Genomic DNA, 16419 nt, shown 5'->3' on the forward strand with positions numbered 1-16419 from the left:
AACCAAAATGGTCAAAGGCCTGGAAACGATGCCTTATGAGGAACGGCTAAGGGAGCTGGGCATGTTTAGCCTGGAGAAGAGGAGGTTAAGGGGTGATATGATAGCCATGTTCAAATATATAAAAGGATGTCATATAGAGGAGGGAGAAAGGTTGTTTTCTGCTGCTCCAGAGAAGCGGACACGGAGCAATGGATCCAAACTACAAGAAAGAAGATTCCACCTAAACATTAGGAAGAACTTGCTGACAGTAAGAGCTGTTCGACAGTGGAATTTGCTGCCAAGGAGTGTGGTGGAGACTCCTTCTTTGGAGGTCTTTAAGCAGAGGCTTGACAACCATATGTCAGGAGTGCTCTGATGGTGTTTCCTGCTTGGCAGGGGGTTGGACTCGATGGCCCTTGTGGTCTATTCCAACTCTATGATTCTATGAATCCCTGTGACGGGGTGAGCTCCCGTTGCTCGGTCCCTGCTCCTGCCAACCTAGCAGTTCAAAAGCACGTCAAAGTGCAAGTAGATAAATAGGTACCGCTCCGGCGGGAAGGTAAACGGTGTTTCCGTGCACTGCTCTGGTTCGCCAGAAGCAGCTTAGTCATGCTGGCCACATGACCTGGAAGCTGTATGCTGGCTCCCTTGGCCAATAAAACGAGATGAGCGCCGCAACCCCAGAGTCGGTCACGACTGGACCTAATGGTCAGGGGTCCCTTTACCTTTACCACTGTATTATTTTTAGCCCAGGCCCAATGCTTTGATTTCTCTCCACTGGTCCTCACCTCCCCTCTGGAATGGGGTTGGCCAGCCCTCATTTTAAAAAAAGAAAAGAGTCTCTAGCTCTGCTAAACAGTTATGAAGCAAAAAGTGTAGGTAATCATCTAAGCAATTTCTGTGAAATGAACAAACCTGGCTGCTCCTGAGTCAGTTTTTAGCCAATGAATGACGTCAGATAGATAAGTGAGGAGTTTGCATGCCAGGCAACAGTAAAACCCAGGTTCCTAAAGAGGTGCTATTTCCACTCCCCTTTAATGTGCTTTTCCTGCTTCTACTGTATCATCTAGTCACTGGATCCAACCATCTGCAGCTCTGTTTTTGCTGCCTGCCAGGAGCCACATGCAAGCAGCGAAAGCCAATGAATACACCATTCCGACAATGGGAGGAGAACAGTGTGTTTTTATTCCATAAATATTGTACAACATTTTACATATGCACAAAAAACTCCCAATGAGCATTTTCAGAAGATGAAAAAGTTTTTGCTCGTTTTTCTGGAAAAGCTTCTGCTCTTCTTCCACTGCTGTCTGATGTCCATCAGGCTGTCCTCCATTCGGGCAGGAAGTCATTTCCCCATAGTAAGACTTATCCATTCGCACCTGTGAAAAGCACCCATTTGTGGCATACTGAGACCTTGCTCCCAGGAGCCTGCCCAGGATTTCTCAAGATGCTCTTTGCACCCACTCTTCCAGGACAGCTAACTGCAGCTACATTTGACTTCTGTGGGTTGTGGGGATTCTTCAAGGGGCACTGGCGTGCATCTTCTCCAGACAGCCTGTCCAGAAGGAGACCAGCCGGTTGTCCTTGTTCCAGCAGAAGTCAGTGAAGTCCTTCAGCAGCCGGTCAGCAAACTTCTCATCCCCTGTGGCGCTGGACCGCCATGTTTTGGTCAGCATGGTGTTGTAGGCCCAGTTATAGCCGATGCGCTCCTCGCAGAAGACATTCTGGTTGGTGGAGCTGGTGGAGTTGCGCCGCCGTCGCTGCTGCCCAGAAAACTTCCGCTTGGAGTATGGCAGCTGAAGGAACACTGTCCCTGAATCGAGAGGAGCACATTTTTTTAAAAAAAGCAGCAACAATCTCATATTGCAGTTAGGTTAGTGAGGGATACATGTCAGTGTGTGATGCATACTGGGACCCTGGTCAGCTTAGAGCAGAGTTAGCAAGCCTGCTACTTCTGTTCTTAAAATGAGAGCTTGTCTCCTTTGTAAAACCTGCTTTGCTGAGGTTTTTTCAAACAGCTCCAGCATGAGCTAGCAGTACAGCTCTTGCAAAACATCTCTTCTCAATCAACCTTATTGCCACAAGCTTGCTCAAAGAGGGAAAGTTGGTGATCACATTTAAAAAAAAAATATTACTTAAGCCAGAAAGGCTAGTCAAAAACTTTAGGCCTCACTATCAGGCACTCTGAACTCCCCCCGAGCCACACCCCTCACTGGGCTACCCTTGAATTCTAATAATATTTCTTGCTTTGATGATAATGATTATTTGTACCCCACCCATCTGAGTGGGTGGCCTCAGCCACTCTGAGTGGCTTCCAACACATATAAAAACATAATAAAACATTAAACATTGAACAACTTCCCTATATTGGGCTGCCTACCCTATACAGGGCTGTCTTCTAAAGGTTATATAGTTACTTGACACCTGATGGGAGGCCGTTCCACAGGATGGGCGCCACCACTAATAAGGCCCTCTGCCTGGTTTCCTGCAACTTCACTTCTTTCAGTGAGGGAACTGCCAGAAGGCCCATGGTGCTGGAATTCTGTCTGGGCTGAATGACGGTGGTAGAGACACTCCTTCAGGTATACATGGCTGAGGCTGCTTTTCCCTCCCCCACTGCAATAGGCCCTTCCAGCTGAGGAGCAAATCAGATGCAGCGACACAAGCCTGTCACCAAAACTTTGAGAAAGAGCTTGTGCCATTGGACAAAGGAAAGCCGGTGGGTGGGGGCCCCAGGGCAAGGCAAACCTCGCCCTAAGCTCACTCCCCTCTGGAGAAGGACATAGCCCCTGCTAGCTGCCTTCCAGGGTCCTCTCCAGCAACTTACTCATTTTCTCTCTTTGGTGTCTGGTTGGTAGGCGGGCTGTAGGGGCTCAATTGGCCGAGGCACTTGGGTGTTATGGGATTCCTCTACAGCACACTTACCAACCAGTCCCTGACCAATTGGAGCCAAGGGCAAAAGACACAGTTAGAATGGAAGAAAAGGGTACCTCTGAGCCCATTCTGAACCTTGGAACTGGTTTTCAGAACCAGGATTGAATTGATGCCAGAAGTCCAATCCTGGCTACTTTGAAGCGTTCTTTATTTCAGAAGCCTAGTCTTGGTATGAGAAACTGCACCCCCTTGCTAGTCTCTTGCAAATCAGATTGGCACCCCCTCCCCTCGGCCAGTCTCCTTTCTGCCCTCCAAGTGCTTTTTTCCTAGAAAAATAGGTGCCGGTACTCACCATGAAGTTGTTACTGTAAGTGTCACACTTTTTAACAAAAAAAAAGAGAGGTGCTGGTACTGCGTACCCTTGAGTACCTCCTTTTAAAAAAGCACTGTGCCCACTCCTGACCTAGCCCACTACTCTGCTGCAAAGCTTTGCCTTCAATGATAAAGCAGTTATCGCTTGCTAGGGGCCTTTTGCTGACTCATCTCCTCATTCAGCATATTTCTCTGCTGGATGTTCTGGTGGTTTTATACAAGGCCAGCTGCTCACAGGACGCTTTGTGTCTTGAGGGTCACAATCCCAGAAGGAGAAGGAAAAAAAAGTGTATTCACCTGTGACATGAATGTACTGGGGTTTGTTCTCTGAAGGGAAGTTGAATGCAGAGGCAGAATATTTATCTTGCACAAACCCAAACCTAGAGAGAAGAAAACGTTGCAGAAGGAAATTAGCAAGGAATCGCAGAAGGGCTGTACCTTTTCCTGCAGAAGGGTCCCAAACTCAGTCCCCAGCAGCATCTTCAGGTAGGGCTGGGGAATGACTCCTTTCCTAAAACCCTGGAGAGCCAGTCTTGCCACTCAGTGGGAGCAGTGCTTAGCTAGATGGGCCAATGGAGGACAAGGCAGCTTCCTAGGATAGGGCAAGGGCAGTAGCTCAGGGGTAGAGATAATCTGCTTTGTCTGCAGAAGGTCCTGGGTTTTTCCCTTGGCATCTCCAGTTGAGGCCTGAAACCCTAGAGAATTCCTGACAGCCGGTGTACTGAATTAGGTAGACACAGTGCTCTGACAAAGAGTAAGGCAGGTTCTTCCTATGCTTCTAAGTGACAAGAGGAATGACTGCATTCTGCACATGAGCAGGAACCAGACAGCCTGCTTGCAGAAGGTTATATAAAGAAGAAGAATAGTTGCATGTGGAGGAGCAGAGACGCAAACCCGGTTCACCAGATTACGAGTCTACTGCTCTTAACCACTGCACCACACTGGCTAAGACTCCTGTAGAAAACCTTATTGATCTCATTTCCCCATCCCTGATCACTCTCCCCACCCCCACCCCCACCAAGTGACTGCCCTTCTTGTGGCTCAAGGGTTAAACAGACGCTCCTCAGCCTGCCCTCTTCTAGGCTTACCTGTGTGCGATCACCTCCTGAAGGAGATGCATGCGGTCCCAGTAGGTCTCTGGCTCAAAGCCTGGAAGAGAACAACTGCGTGACTTTCCAACCCTGCTAGCAGGATAGGATCAGATTGCACCTAAAGACGTCTGGATGTGTAGGGAGGGGGGCCAGGTTGTTACACCAGCCCTCCTTCCTTAAAACACATGCATGTGGGAGGGCCATAGCTTAGTGCTGGGACTCATGTCAGAAAGCAGCAGGGATGGGTAGGAAAGAGCCTTCTCCTCCTCTGCCAGAGATGCTGCTGGTCTCAGGGGACACAGTATTAATACTGGGTGGAGGGAGGAAAAGGATGGAACCTCCATTGGTCCACTATGCCATATTTAGAGGTTCTAGTTCCAAGAGCTGGCAAGACTCAGGTTGGAGACAGACAAATGAAGCAGATTAGCTTTCGTAACTGGGCACTCCCCTTTTGGGGGATCTTTGCCTCTTGTTTGCGGCGAGGAAGCCCCTCCTGCCTTTTGGCTCATCACCGGACAGGGAAAAGCCACTGGCTGTTCCCTTCCTTTTATGTTCCCAGAAAGCACCTTAAGTCTGAAATATTTTGGGGTGGGAGGGAGGTAACTATGGTAACAGTGGAAGCAATTGCACAGCAGAAGTTTGGATTATTCCATATTGGGTGTGGGGAGGGGTAGGCAGGCGGGGGTGGTGGAATGAGGGACGTGACCACCTGGCAGGACATTCATCATGAAGTCTCAAATGGCGAGGTGGACACTGCTTTAACACAGTCATTGCTAGAACAAGAAAGCCATTTGTGGTTCTTGGGAGACTACAGCACCCCACCTCCCCTTAAGAGTGTTGAAAGCTGCCAAATTCCAGTCTTCACCAACCTCGTGTTCTCTAGAAGTTTTGGACTACTGCCATTTAAGGTCCCCAACCCTAATCTGCAGGTTGCCATCTGATTGGATTTTATTCTGATCCTGATCTGATTTTAGGGTGTAATTTAATTGATTTCCTGATTTTATGTTAATGTGTTATACACTTGATGTTAGCCACTCTGAGCCCCGTTTTGGCCGGGGTATAAATAAATAAAATATTATTGTCATCATCATCATCACCCCCCCCCCCAGCCAGCATTATGATGCTGGGGATTGATGGGAGGTGTAGTCCAAAAGGAGATTCTGTTCTTACTGAAATGGCATCAGTAGATGCAGTAGAATGATCCGCCCTCAGAGGAGTGCACCTGCTGCACCTCTGTATGAGTTGCTGCCCTAGGCTTCCTTCTAGTCAGGTGAGCAAGAGGCAGATCTGGAGGCAGATCATCCTCTCAGGTCCTACATGCCAGAGAGCTGTGTCCTGGGTGCAAGAGGGACAGGGGCTCAGATTTTTAAACCACGAGGGGAAAATACAGCACCTCCAAAACGCCCCCACAGAGTATACACCAGATGACAGGAGGAGGGGGGGGAGGAGGAGGAGGAGAAGGAGGAGGAAACCCATCAGCTTTTGGTGAAGGCAGGAACTAAAACTGGAGGAGGATCCAGAAGGAGGAGAAGCCTAAACAAATCTATGGGTAACTTATCAGGGAAATTTGGGGGAAATTAGGACACACACACAATAATTTAAGTGAGTGTCTCCCATGCCAATCTGAGACAGGGCAGGAAGGAGGGAGAGACTGAAAATGAGGAATGCATGAGCACTGACTACCTCCTTGCCCAAATCCAAGCGCCACAGTGAGCAGAGTTTTGAAACTGAGCAAAGGAAATCTCCTCCTGCCACCAGCAGGTGCAAACAACACCTTTCCTAATTTAATTATTATGATTTATTTGTTAAAAAAATAATAATTGTATACTGCTGGTTCAAAAAAATAAATCAAAGCAGTTTACAGCAATAAAGCCATAAAACCAGACATGAAAAAGTTAAAACATACATCAATTAACCATTGCAGAAGTTAATTGGCCTGGCAGAACAGAAGAGTTTTCAGCAGGCATTTCAAAGCTGGAACGGAAGGCGCCCGCTGAATCTCTATTGGTAGAGTGCTCCACAAGACTGAAATTTCCCATGCACCCAACTTCAGATTCCACAGGACCCAAGCAGAGCCAAGAGTGACACTGCTGGGCTTTATGCCGGGGGGAACAGGCCAGACCTTCCACTCTCACCTGAGTCACCAAGGCGCCACTGCCTCCCTCTCTTCCTTACCATCAAAGAGGTGCTCGGTGCCCTCCTTCACCAGGCAGCTAATGTTGAGAGGGATAAAGAGCTGGGCTCGAAGGGGGTCTCCGTACAAGTAACTGGGCAGCGCAAACGGGCCTTCGAGGACAGGAACCAGCAGAAACCCGCAAGAAGTGGCTTTGCGATGCCAACCTTGGACCTGGAAGGAGAAGGAGCAGAGCCACACTGAGGGAGAGAGAGAGAGAGAGAGAGAGAGAGAGAGAGAGAGAGGGAGGGAGAGGTAGAAAGGCCTAGAGGAGGCACTGGCCAGGGCCCATATGAGGGCACAGCAACACCACAAACTTGTGGTTTACGACTAAATTCTTCAGCAGGACAACGGAAACCTAGATAACTCCACAATTCTAGGTGTAACTACAGAAGTGCTGTTACTTCCTCGCACCAAAGAAACAGGCCCACCCTTCGACTCTCTATTGCCAGTTCTCAGCAAGGAACAGTCCTACCCAACCCCTCTCACCATCTCAAAGAGAACGGCCGCCGTCACAGCCATCCAGTGCAGCTTGATCTCGAAGGCGGCGTTGAGGGAGAAATTGCCGTGGTAGTAGCAGCTGCACCACTCCAGGCGGTCCGTGCGGTTGTTGATGTCCACGTCCAGCGTCACCGTCCGCTGTTCGGGCACTGTGGCAGCTGCCGTGGGTCAGGGAACCAGAACAGCAGGAAGCCATTAAGAGTGGGGGAACTACAAGGAGGAAGCTTCTAATGAAAGGCACAAGGGACCTTTGCTGAACAGGACTTATCTCCGAGTAAACAATACAGAAGGGTCTCAGCAATGGGCCTGATTCAGTACATAAGGCAGCTTCCTATGTATGCTCAGCAGGGGTTGCTGGTTTTAGGGGCAGCTGTTTTAACCAGCCTTTTCCAACAGTGGACTGGACCCCTCAGAACAAGGTACGCTCTCCTTCGCTGGGGGTTTTTAGATGAAGGTTGGATGGCCATCTGTCAGCGATTTTTGAGCTGTAATTCCTGCATTGCAGCCAATTGGACTAAAGCACCCTTGTGGGTACCATTCCAACCCTACATTTCTACCCCCCTCCTTTTAATGCAATTTTTATTGGGGGGGAAATCAGAACATTGGAGATGGACTACACCTAATATTATATGGCGGCAAGATGAACAGTTCGGTTAAGTAATATTTCACGTTCTGCCCGAATCGGAGATTAATTCTTATCTCTGTTTGTTGGTGGTCTTGAAAAGTGAGGCCACAGGATATATTTGACCATCTAAAATGCCAGGTTCTCAGCCCAACTCTGAAAGCTTGTTGAAGTAGTATATTGCAGTTAGGTTTAGATTACCCAGCCCTACAATGCTCCTGCTGCCCTTGAGATGTTCTGGGCTACTTCCCCCAACCAGGATCTGGAAGGTGCCTGCTTGAGGGTTTCAACCCTCTCTTCCTCTTATGCACACATCATGAACTCTGTGGCGTTTCTGACAGCCGCAAGGGCTCAACTCTCCCCTGGCCACCTGCAGCCACCATCTCACCTAAGAGCGCAGCTGCCTGGCTCCGTCCTCCAAAGCTGCGGCTGAAGGAGCTGTGCCTGCTGGCGTAGGAGGCCGGGCGGCTGGGTAGCCAAGGCAGAAGGAAAGCCGGGATCTCAGAGTGGAGGAGCTCCTCGGCCACGAAGGCCACCTCAAACCACTTCCGTTGGAAGGCAGAAAAGTCGTCCTTGGCGGCCGTGTGCCACATGGCTGGCTGCTGGATTCCCACTGCAGGAAGAAAAGGAGGAGAGATCCCTGTGAAATGGCGTGTTGCGTCAGCTTTGCAGGATGCCCAGAGCTACCATTGCAAGACCAGCATCCCTGAGGAAGCCCCCCCCCCACCAAACACCCACCCAAGCCTCCGCAAGGGGTTCAAGTTGCCTTTCACCACACATAGCCTGACCTCGCTCCTGCTCCTTGTCTTCCATGATCTTGTAGAAGTAAAACCCATAGATGAAGGTGCGAAGGGCCTCTCCTGAGGCATGGGTGATGAGCTGCTCGTCCAGCATTTTCTGCAGACAGAAGCAGTGTTAGAGTCTCCAGGGATGACAGGAGGGCACATTGTCTCCAGGGCCTGGGGGCCAGGCTCACCCACCATCCCAGTAGGGGTCCTCTCAACTGCACCTTGTATTCCACCCCTTATGACTTGAGTGGGTGTTTATGCACGCATTCAGCACTATGGGGGGAAGTGAAGAGCTGAAAATATGGCGGGGGGTGGGCCTCCGCCTTCTGCTCTTGAACACTGCCTGGGACCCCTCTGCCCATCGCTGAAGTCTTTTGCCTTTCCTACTGCCCAAGGGAGGCACTTTTCATGCCCATTAGCACCCTGGTAAAGCAAAGGTCTCAATTGCACCTGGTTCAGGGTAGCAAGCCACACAGGCATGTGTGCGCGCTCTTCTCACCTGCATGATGTCAATGGCCATGGCCTGGGTCTGCACCCCTTCCACCATGTTCACCAGCCAGTGGACCACCTCCGCGCTGATGAAGCAGGTCGGGGAGAGCCCCTTCTGTTCTGACAGCAGCTGGATCCCTGTGCTGAAGCCCAGCGGGAGAAGGGACAGAATGTTAACACAGGCAGGGTTAATATTGTTCCCCTTGCCAGCCCTTGACATGCAGGTGTATCCACTTGTGGTCTGCTCTTCTGGAGAAGGATAAGAAGACTATCTGGGCTGGGGAAGGCTACAGTTCAGTGGCAGACCATCTGCTTTGCATGCACAAGTTCCATCCCTAATGGCATTGCTAGGTAGGGCTGGGAGAAAGACTCCTATCCAGAGAGCCACGGCCCGTCCATGTAGACGAACACTGAACAAGCTGAACCAATGGTCTAGCTTGGTGTCATGAACCGGATGGCTGCAGAGGAGTGGTGGGAGGCACCAGGTGGGGAGCCACCGAGGGAAGACTGCTCAGAGCTCAGGGAGTGGTGGTGGGGCAATGATGAGTGGTCCGAGGGAGCAGACTGGAAAAGGTGTCAGAGCTTAGCAAGCTGGAGGAGTCTGTGACAGAGAGCAGTCCAGAATCAGAGGCAGAAGAGGAGGCTGGAAAGAGTGGGGGGGGGGGAGCAAGAGGCAAAGCTGAATCAGGCTGGCGAAGAGTCACGAGTGTCTTCCCCTCCTGCTGCAACAAACTCTCTTCCCGCCTTGTCTCCCAGAACCAGGAGAGGCAGTAAAAGGGCAGAGAGGAGGTTGGTTGAATGCACGCAGGCACAGTCTCCAATTGCTTGGGGAAAGCCCTGGAGAGGAGGGGACTTAGATGGGCTGGGAGAAGGCAGGGACTTTCAGTCTTGGCAACTGAATTTCATGGAGTAAGACCAGCAGGAATGAGCTGCTCTGTTCACTAGGCCTGACACTCAACCAAGTCTGTGGAATTCGTGCTTTTGGTAATAACGAGTTAACTCCAACTCTTTATTACTGACTGGCACGCTCCTGCGACACTCTGTTTGAGGCTGCTTCCCAGTTACACCGGCCCTTTATTCAGAAGCATGAGGACTAGAAACCTTCTTTTTAGGGGCAGGGCCATAGTATCTGCTTTGCAAGCAGAAGGCCCCCAGGTTAAAGTTCTGACAGCATCTCTAGGTAGAAATGGGAGAGACAACCCCCCCCCCGCCCCATCTGAAACCCTGGAGTCTCTGCCAGCCAGTGTGGACAATACTGAGCTAGATGGACCCATGACCTGACTCTGCACGGGGTAGCTTCATGTTGACTGCCTAAGAGGAGAGAGAGAGAGAGAGAGAGAGGTTGCCCTTACGTGGGGTGCTTCATGGCTTCAAGGATCTCTATCAAAGTAGAGGATGAGGTCAGGGAGCTTGCTGAGGATAGCTGAGAGCTGCAAAGTTAAAAAAACCAACACTATATAAATATATTTAACCATCAGCTCAATTTGGCTCATTTCAGGCAGCCTTCCCTAACTACTTAAGGCCCTCCAGCTGCTTCGAACGTAAGAAAAACCTGCTGGATCAGGCCAAGCAGGGGTGGAGTGGGGAGTCCGTCCTCCCCTCCTCACAAACATGGAGGCACAGCACAGCCATCATAGCTAGTAGTCATCAGTAACCCTCTCCTCCACGAATTTGTGCAATCCGCTTTTAAACCCAGTCTAGGTTTGTGGACTTCACTGCCTTCTGTCCCATAGTTTAACTAGCTATCCTGCTGCACGAAGCAGGACTTGGTTTTCTCTACTTTTGTCTCTTTCCTTAAGTCTCTCTCCATTATCAAAAGTCTGTTCTCCTTTCAAGGCCATGCCAGGGCTTTCGGAAAGCAGGAGCCTAAACATCTACCAGCTTCTGTAATTCAGGTACAGTCGCTCTGCTGCCCGTACAGATTTTACAAAAAGTTAACTCTAGACAATATAGCTGTGTCATCTCAAGTCTGGGACAGCCCGGGAGATTTATTTTATTACATTTATTTTATAAAATTTATACACTGCTTGATTTGTTTGTTTTTAAACCTCTCAAAGCAGTTTACAAAAAAGACGATCAAATTATCAATCAGAAAAACAACCACAATTTAAAACAGTCAAAAAGTTAAAATAACAATAAAAAACAGATTAAAACTTGCACCGACTCTCTAAACATCTGGATAGGCTTGTCTAAACAAAAAATGTATTTAAGAGGTGCCAAAAAGAATATAGCGAAGGTTTCTGCCTGATCTCAAGTGGCAGGGAGTTCCAAAGTCTAGGTGCTGCCACACTAAAAAAAATAAATCTATTTCTTACAAATGAGGAACAGTTGTTATGTGGCACAGTTCCACTGATCAGAGTGGCCGAGTGGGAATGTATGAGGAAAGGTAATTTCATAGGTATACAGACTAGACAGGCCCACAACGAGCCTTCTTACCTGTGGCAACCGGCTCACCTGTTCTCGACGGAACCAGATGTGGCAGATCCCTGGTCTCCTAAGTTCTGGGAGCTGGCAAAGGCTTGGCTGATGCTCCTGTCTGTGGACTGGCTTGCGTTGCTCAGCGCAATGCCTTCAAGAGTGGCAGGGGCTGTCTGATCAATCGAGACCTGAGGAGGAAAAGAAAGGCAACTCCTCTGTGGGCACAATTCATTTATTTAATTTAGCAGCATTAATATAAACCGACTGATATTGAAAAGCCATATATAAATACGACATAAAAACCCAATAAAAGTTGTTGTTTTTTAATAACCTCAGAGATACAAAACATGAAAACAGTATTATAGAAACAGACATTCAGTAATTTCAGGTTCCAGTCTTCTGGATCAGGGAAAACCTGGGCAGGGAGATTAGACTTTAGAAGACACCTGGAGCAACCAATACATGATGCTTTGCCTATGGTAGAAGGAAGGCATTTTAGAGTGCTGGGAAATGCCCATTTTGGAGTCACCACCCTGTGGTATTTTGTAGAGCGCAGCACCACAAGCGCAATTGCCCAGACCATCATCGAAAGCACATGGCTGCCCCCAAAGAATCCCGGGAACTGTGGTTTGCTAAGGGTGCTGGGAATGGCCGCTCTGTGGCCCCTTCCTCATTCCCTGGAGAGGAATCCTGTCGCGAGGTGATGAGAGGCCAACCTGTCTGGCAGCGGAGTTCAGGGTCCACAGAAGAACATTAAGAGGAGCCCGGCTGAATGAAGCCAACAGACCATCTTGTCCAGCGCCCTGTTCTCACAGGGGCCAACCAGATGTCTGTGGGGTTGGAAACCTGGAAGCAGGACCCAGGCACCAGAGCCCTCTCCCTTCCCGAGGTTTCCAGCAACTGATCTCCAGAAAGCACTGCTGCCTCCAGTTCTGCTCCTTTCTTGGGACACTTACTGCTTCCTCTCAGCTCATGGGAAGTGTTTTGCGTTTCACAACCTTACTGAAAAAACCAGAACCCTGGATTACGAAATTGTGCGAGTTGCCTCTTCTGTTTAAGATAAGCCCTGAAGAGAGCCAATGCAGTGTAGTAGTTAGTATGTTGGAACTAGGATGTGGGAGACCAGGGTTCAAATCCCCTCTTGACTATGAAGCTCACTAGGCGTGCGACCTTGGATGGGCCAATCATTGCCTCGTAGCCCAAGCTACCATATTTTTCGCTGCACAAGACGCACCGGACCATAAGACGCACCTAGTTTTTAGAGGAGGAAAACAAGAAAAAAGAAAGCAACGCAAAGCCTCTTGAGCGAAGAGGGAGGAGCGCTCCAGTTGCGCTCAAGAGGCTTTGCGTGGCTATCCCTGAAGCTAGAAGAGCAAGAGGGATCGCTGCGCACCGATCGCTCTTGCTCTTCTGGCTTCTGGGATAGCTGCGCAGCCTGCATTCACTCCATAAGACACACACACATTTCCCCTTACGTTTCAGGAGGAGGAAAGTGCGTCTTATAGAGCGAAAAATATGGTATCTCAAGGGCTGTTTGGGGGAGGGGGTTAAATGAGGAGGTGAGGAACCATGTACGTCACCTGGAGCTCCTTAGGAGGAAAAAAAGGTGGTTTGAAACGCAATAACATAAAATTTGAGTTTTCGGTGAAGGGGAGAAGAGCTGAGATGTTCTCCTCCTCCTCCCTTCTGACCAGTCGGGCTTGCAGCTTGTGTGATGACACAGAACGTCCCCCCCCCCCAAGGACTGTAAAGTGGGACGATCCAAGGGAAGGCTTGGGAGTTGCGGTGGAATGAACAACAAAGAACTCCGCGTCAAAACGAGGCCAGCTGCCCCCAAAACGGATCCCATCTGCTGCTAACAACACAGTATGTCAAAGCTTTGGTAGATGAGGCACTGGGGTGCATGCGCACAAATGAAGCACTGAAGGCCTCAGCCGGCAGCGGGGCTAAGGGAAGAGAGGGAGCCATCACAGTCCAAATTAAGGTCTTAAAATTAATGATTGTCTTGAGCATCTATGAATCTGTTCCGACGCTGAGCAAAACTTCCATCTAATTTCATAAGCAATCGTTAATGGATACCGTCCTCCTAATTCCTTTGAAGGTGTGGTTCAGTGGTAGAGCATCCGACTTGGACCTGGGAGACTAGGGCTCAATTTCCCACTCGACGGACAAAGGTCACTAGGCCTGGCCTCAGGTCTGTCCCTGCCTGACCTACCTCACAGAGGTGTTGTGGGGATTCAATGAGGAAAGGGGGAACCATGTATGTCACCTTGAGCTCCTTGGAGAAAAAGGTGGGAGATGAAGGCGACAAACGAATAAAATCTCAGCCACTTTCAAAACCCTCCACCAGCATCTCTAAATCAGAGTTCCGAGTTGAGAGACAATCTGTTTTTTGTTTTCCCAGAGGCGTTTCAATTCACACCACAGTCAGGTGATTTGCAACCTTCATTATCTTTCTGAACACAAGAAACCCTCTTCAGGTTATTTAAGCAGTTATTTAAGTTCTATTGACTCTTATTTCATTTTGCAAGAAGGCAACAAAAAACGATTAAAAAGGGAGGGTGGGGGAAAGAGGCACAAATAGCGTCATTGCAGCCCCCTCCCTGCCTGGGGACGGATGGTTTCCTGCAGGCCCAGCTTATGTGACACCTCCCTGCTGCCCCGCACTTCACACCCTCACACCCTCCCCCCTCACCACCTACATGACACTGTCTCAGCAGCCAGGAGGAACAGATGCTCTGCTTGGAATCGCAGAGCCAGCCTCGCCCTGGATCCCCTCCAGCCTTCTCTGAAGAGGAACGAACAGCTCTCATTATATATTAACCGGTACTGCATGTTCCCAATGGCACTTTCATCCTCCCTCCCTCCCTCCCTCCACCTCCTGCAATTCCAGCATCCTCTGCCTCTCAAAACCCTTAGAAGGAGGTCACGCACAGAAAAAAAGGTCTTGCCTGGCTGCAGAGGACGGTGTGAGCCTCCTGGGATGCAGAACCCTCAGGGCCCAATAGGAGAGAGGACATCAGGCCAGCGGCACATCTGGTCCAGCCTCCAGTTCCTCAAGAAGGCCAACCAGTTGCCCCTTCTGGGAAACCTGCAAGCCGGGGATGAGTGCAAGACAAGTCTCCCTTCCTGTGGTTTGCAGAAACTGGCATTCAGAAGTACCACTGCCTCGGACTGTGGAAGCAGAGCATAGCCGTCATGGCCGATGGCCACTAATATCCTTATTCTCCTCTGTTGTTTTGTCTAACCCTCTTTTAAACAATCCCAGCATCACTGCCTCCAGTGGGAGGGAGTTCCATAAGCACCCACGAAGAGCAGAACAGAAGTGGTAGCAGAGGGAGAGATAATAGGGCTCCGCTAGAAAGACCAGCTGCGCCAAGGGACAGCAGGGGCCTGTCAGGAAACTGACCTGCGTGTGGAAGGCAGATGCTGTGCGTGGGCTCCGGACATACTCCACAAAGAAGGTCCCATCCTGAAGGCATCAGAGGAAAAAGCCGTGGGTGGCAGCAGCAGGAACAAGATGGGGGAGGAAGACACACGTTTGTGCAGAACTGTCACCATCAGGAAGAGGAGGAAGGGCAAAGGAGGCGGCAAGGAATGGGGAGGAAACACCTCCAGCACCCAGAGAGGGGCCTCCCCCAGGGTGAAAAGAGCAAGCACTTTGAAGCACCGCATGCCGGGCCAGGAGGGCTTCCACACCCTGAAAACAAAGTCATTAGGGATCCATGCACCCTGGGAATCAAAATTCTGCACTGAAGAAAGCAGGAGTCTGCAGCATGCGTGACCTCTGCATCTTGAATCTGCTTTGCTTGCCACGGGAAGAGCGAAATGACACAGATGCTTCTTGCAGGCATTAAACATCTAACTCCACCATTCCTCTGGTGTCTGGGATTTCGTCAGGCATCTCCCACATGCTTTCCTCTCAGGCATGAGGGCTAGAAACTTGCCCTTCAAACAAACGGACAAGCAAGCAAGCAAGCAAGCAAGCAAGCTGAGATTCCAAGCAAACCAAATTTTGTGCTCAATCCCTGTCCACATTCTGGACTTTTCCACTGCCCTGACCACAAGGTCCTAGCATAACAGCATGGGGGCTCTTAATTTCAAGAAGCAAGGAAGGTTGCATAGCAATGGGAAGGCATGCAAAACACGCCCGCTTTCCTGCAAGCACATCATCCATTCAAAGTATGGGGAAGGGGCGCAAGGAGGTGTCTTTCCTGGAGCGGGGAGGTCTACTGTATGTTGCCAAGGGAAACCCACAAGCAGGACTTGAGTACAACAACAGCGCTCTCCCCTTCTGTGGTTTCTAGCAACTGGTATCCAGAGGCATTTACTGTCTCCACCAGTGGAGTGAGAACATAGCCTTATCCCCCTCCATCGATTTGTTGAATCCTCTTTCAAAGACTCTCATAAGCTGTTGGTCATCATTGCCTCTGGAAGTTTAACTCTTGTGTGAAAAAGGACTTTCTTTCACCCATCCTGAATTCTCCAACATTCAGTTTCACTGTATGTCCATGAGCTGCAGCATCTCTCCTTGCCATGCATAACTTTATTTCTCAGTTTCACTGGGAGGGTGGAGTTTCTCCAGGTTTTTCACATGTGATCAGGAGAGGCCTTTGCTCCATGATGGTGCATCTAATTAATGCCTTTCTTGGTGCAGCAGTTTCCTAGATATGCAACCTGGGTCTTAATAGCCAAGGTGACTCCTAGCATGGTGTGACTAAGCAGGGGAACTGCATTAACTCCATCTTAAACCTTGCCTGAGGCTACTTTGCCAGTTGGTAGCAGAAGCAAGGCACTGGGTTTCAGCTTCAGCCCATTCTCTGCAATACTGGGATAATAATGCGATGCACTTTTAGAACTCCCAAGAGCTCCAATCCTCTGCCCTTCATAGAATCACAGAATTGTAGAAATGGAAGGGACCCTGAGGATCATCTAGTCCAATGCCCTGTATTGCAGGACTATGCAGCTGTACCCATATGGCAGTGGTGGCCAAACTTGGCCCTACAGCTGTTTTTGGACTACAACTCCCATCATCCCTAGCTAACAGGACCAGTGGCCAGGGATGATGGGAACTGTAGTTCCAATACAGATGGAGGGCCAAGTTTGGCCACC

The 16419-nt window shown here is 49.8% G+C and overlaps 1 protein-coding gene across 3 annotated transcripts in view; it reads right to left on the reverse strand.

Annotated features, from left to right (window-relative positions):
- Positions 1 to 1141: 1141 nt before the first annotated feature.
- DEPDC5 (DEP domain containing 5, GATOR1 subcomplex subunit) overlaps positions 1142 to 16419 on the reverse strand; it is a 55339-nt gene continuing 40061 nt past the window's right edge. For 2 of the 3 annotated variants that reach the window (XM_081174645.1, XM_081174644.1), the window contains exons 32-42: positions 14717 to 14779; positions 11344 to 11495; positions 10242 to 10319; positions 8900 to 9032; positions 8401 to 8509; positions 8001 to 8225; positions 6979 to 7148; positions 6492 to 6663; positions 4314 to 4374; positions 3523 to 3605; positions 1142 to 1792 (exon numbers count right to left, since the gene is read on the reverse strand). In XM_081174645.1, coding sequence (XP_081030771.1) covers positions 1500 to 1792; positions 3523 to 3605; positions 4314 to 4374; positions 6492 to 6663; positions 6979 to 7148; positions 8001 to 8225; positions 8401 to 8509; positions 8900 to 9032; positions 10242 to 10319; positions 11344 to 11495; positions 14717 to 14779 — 1539 coding nt within the window. In that variant the 3' untranslated portion in view covers positions 1142 to 1499. The remainder of the gene's footprint in view (positions 1793 to 3522; positions 3606 to 4313; positions 4375 to 6491; positions 6664 to 6978; positions 7149 to 8000; positions 8226 to 8400; positions 8510 to 8899; positions 9033 to 10241; positions 10320 to 11343; positions 11496 to 14716; positions 14780 to 16419) is intronic. The other variant, XM_081174646.1, reaches the window with a different exon arrangement.

Source organism: Podarcis bocagei (genome assembly GCF_964188305.1).
Source record: "Podarcis bocagei genome assembly, chromosome: 16".
In the NCBI taxonomy this organism is placed as follows: domain Eukaryota; kingdom Metazoa; phylum Chordata; class Lepidosauria; order Squamata; family Lacertidae; genus Podarcis; species Podarcis bocagei.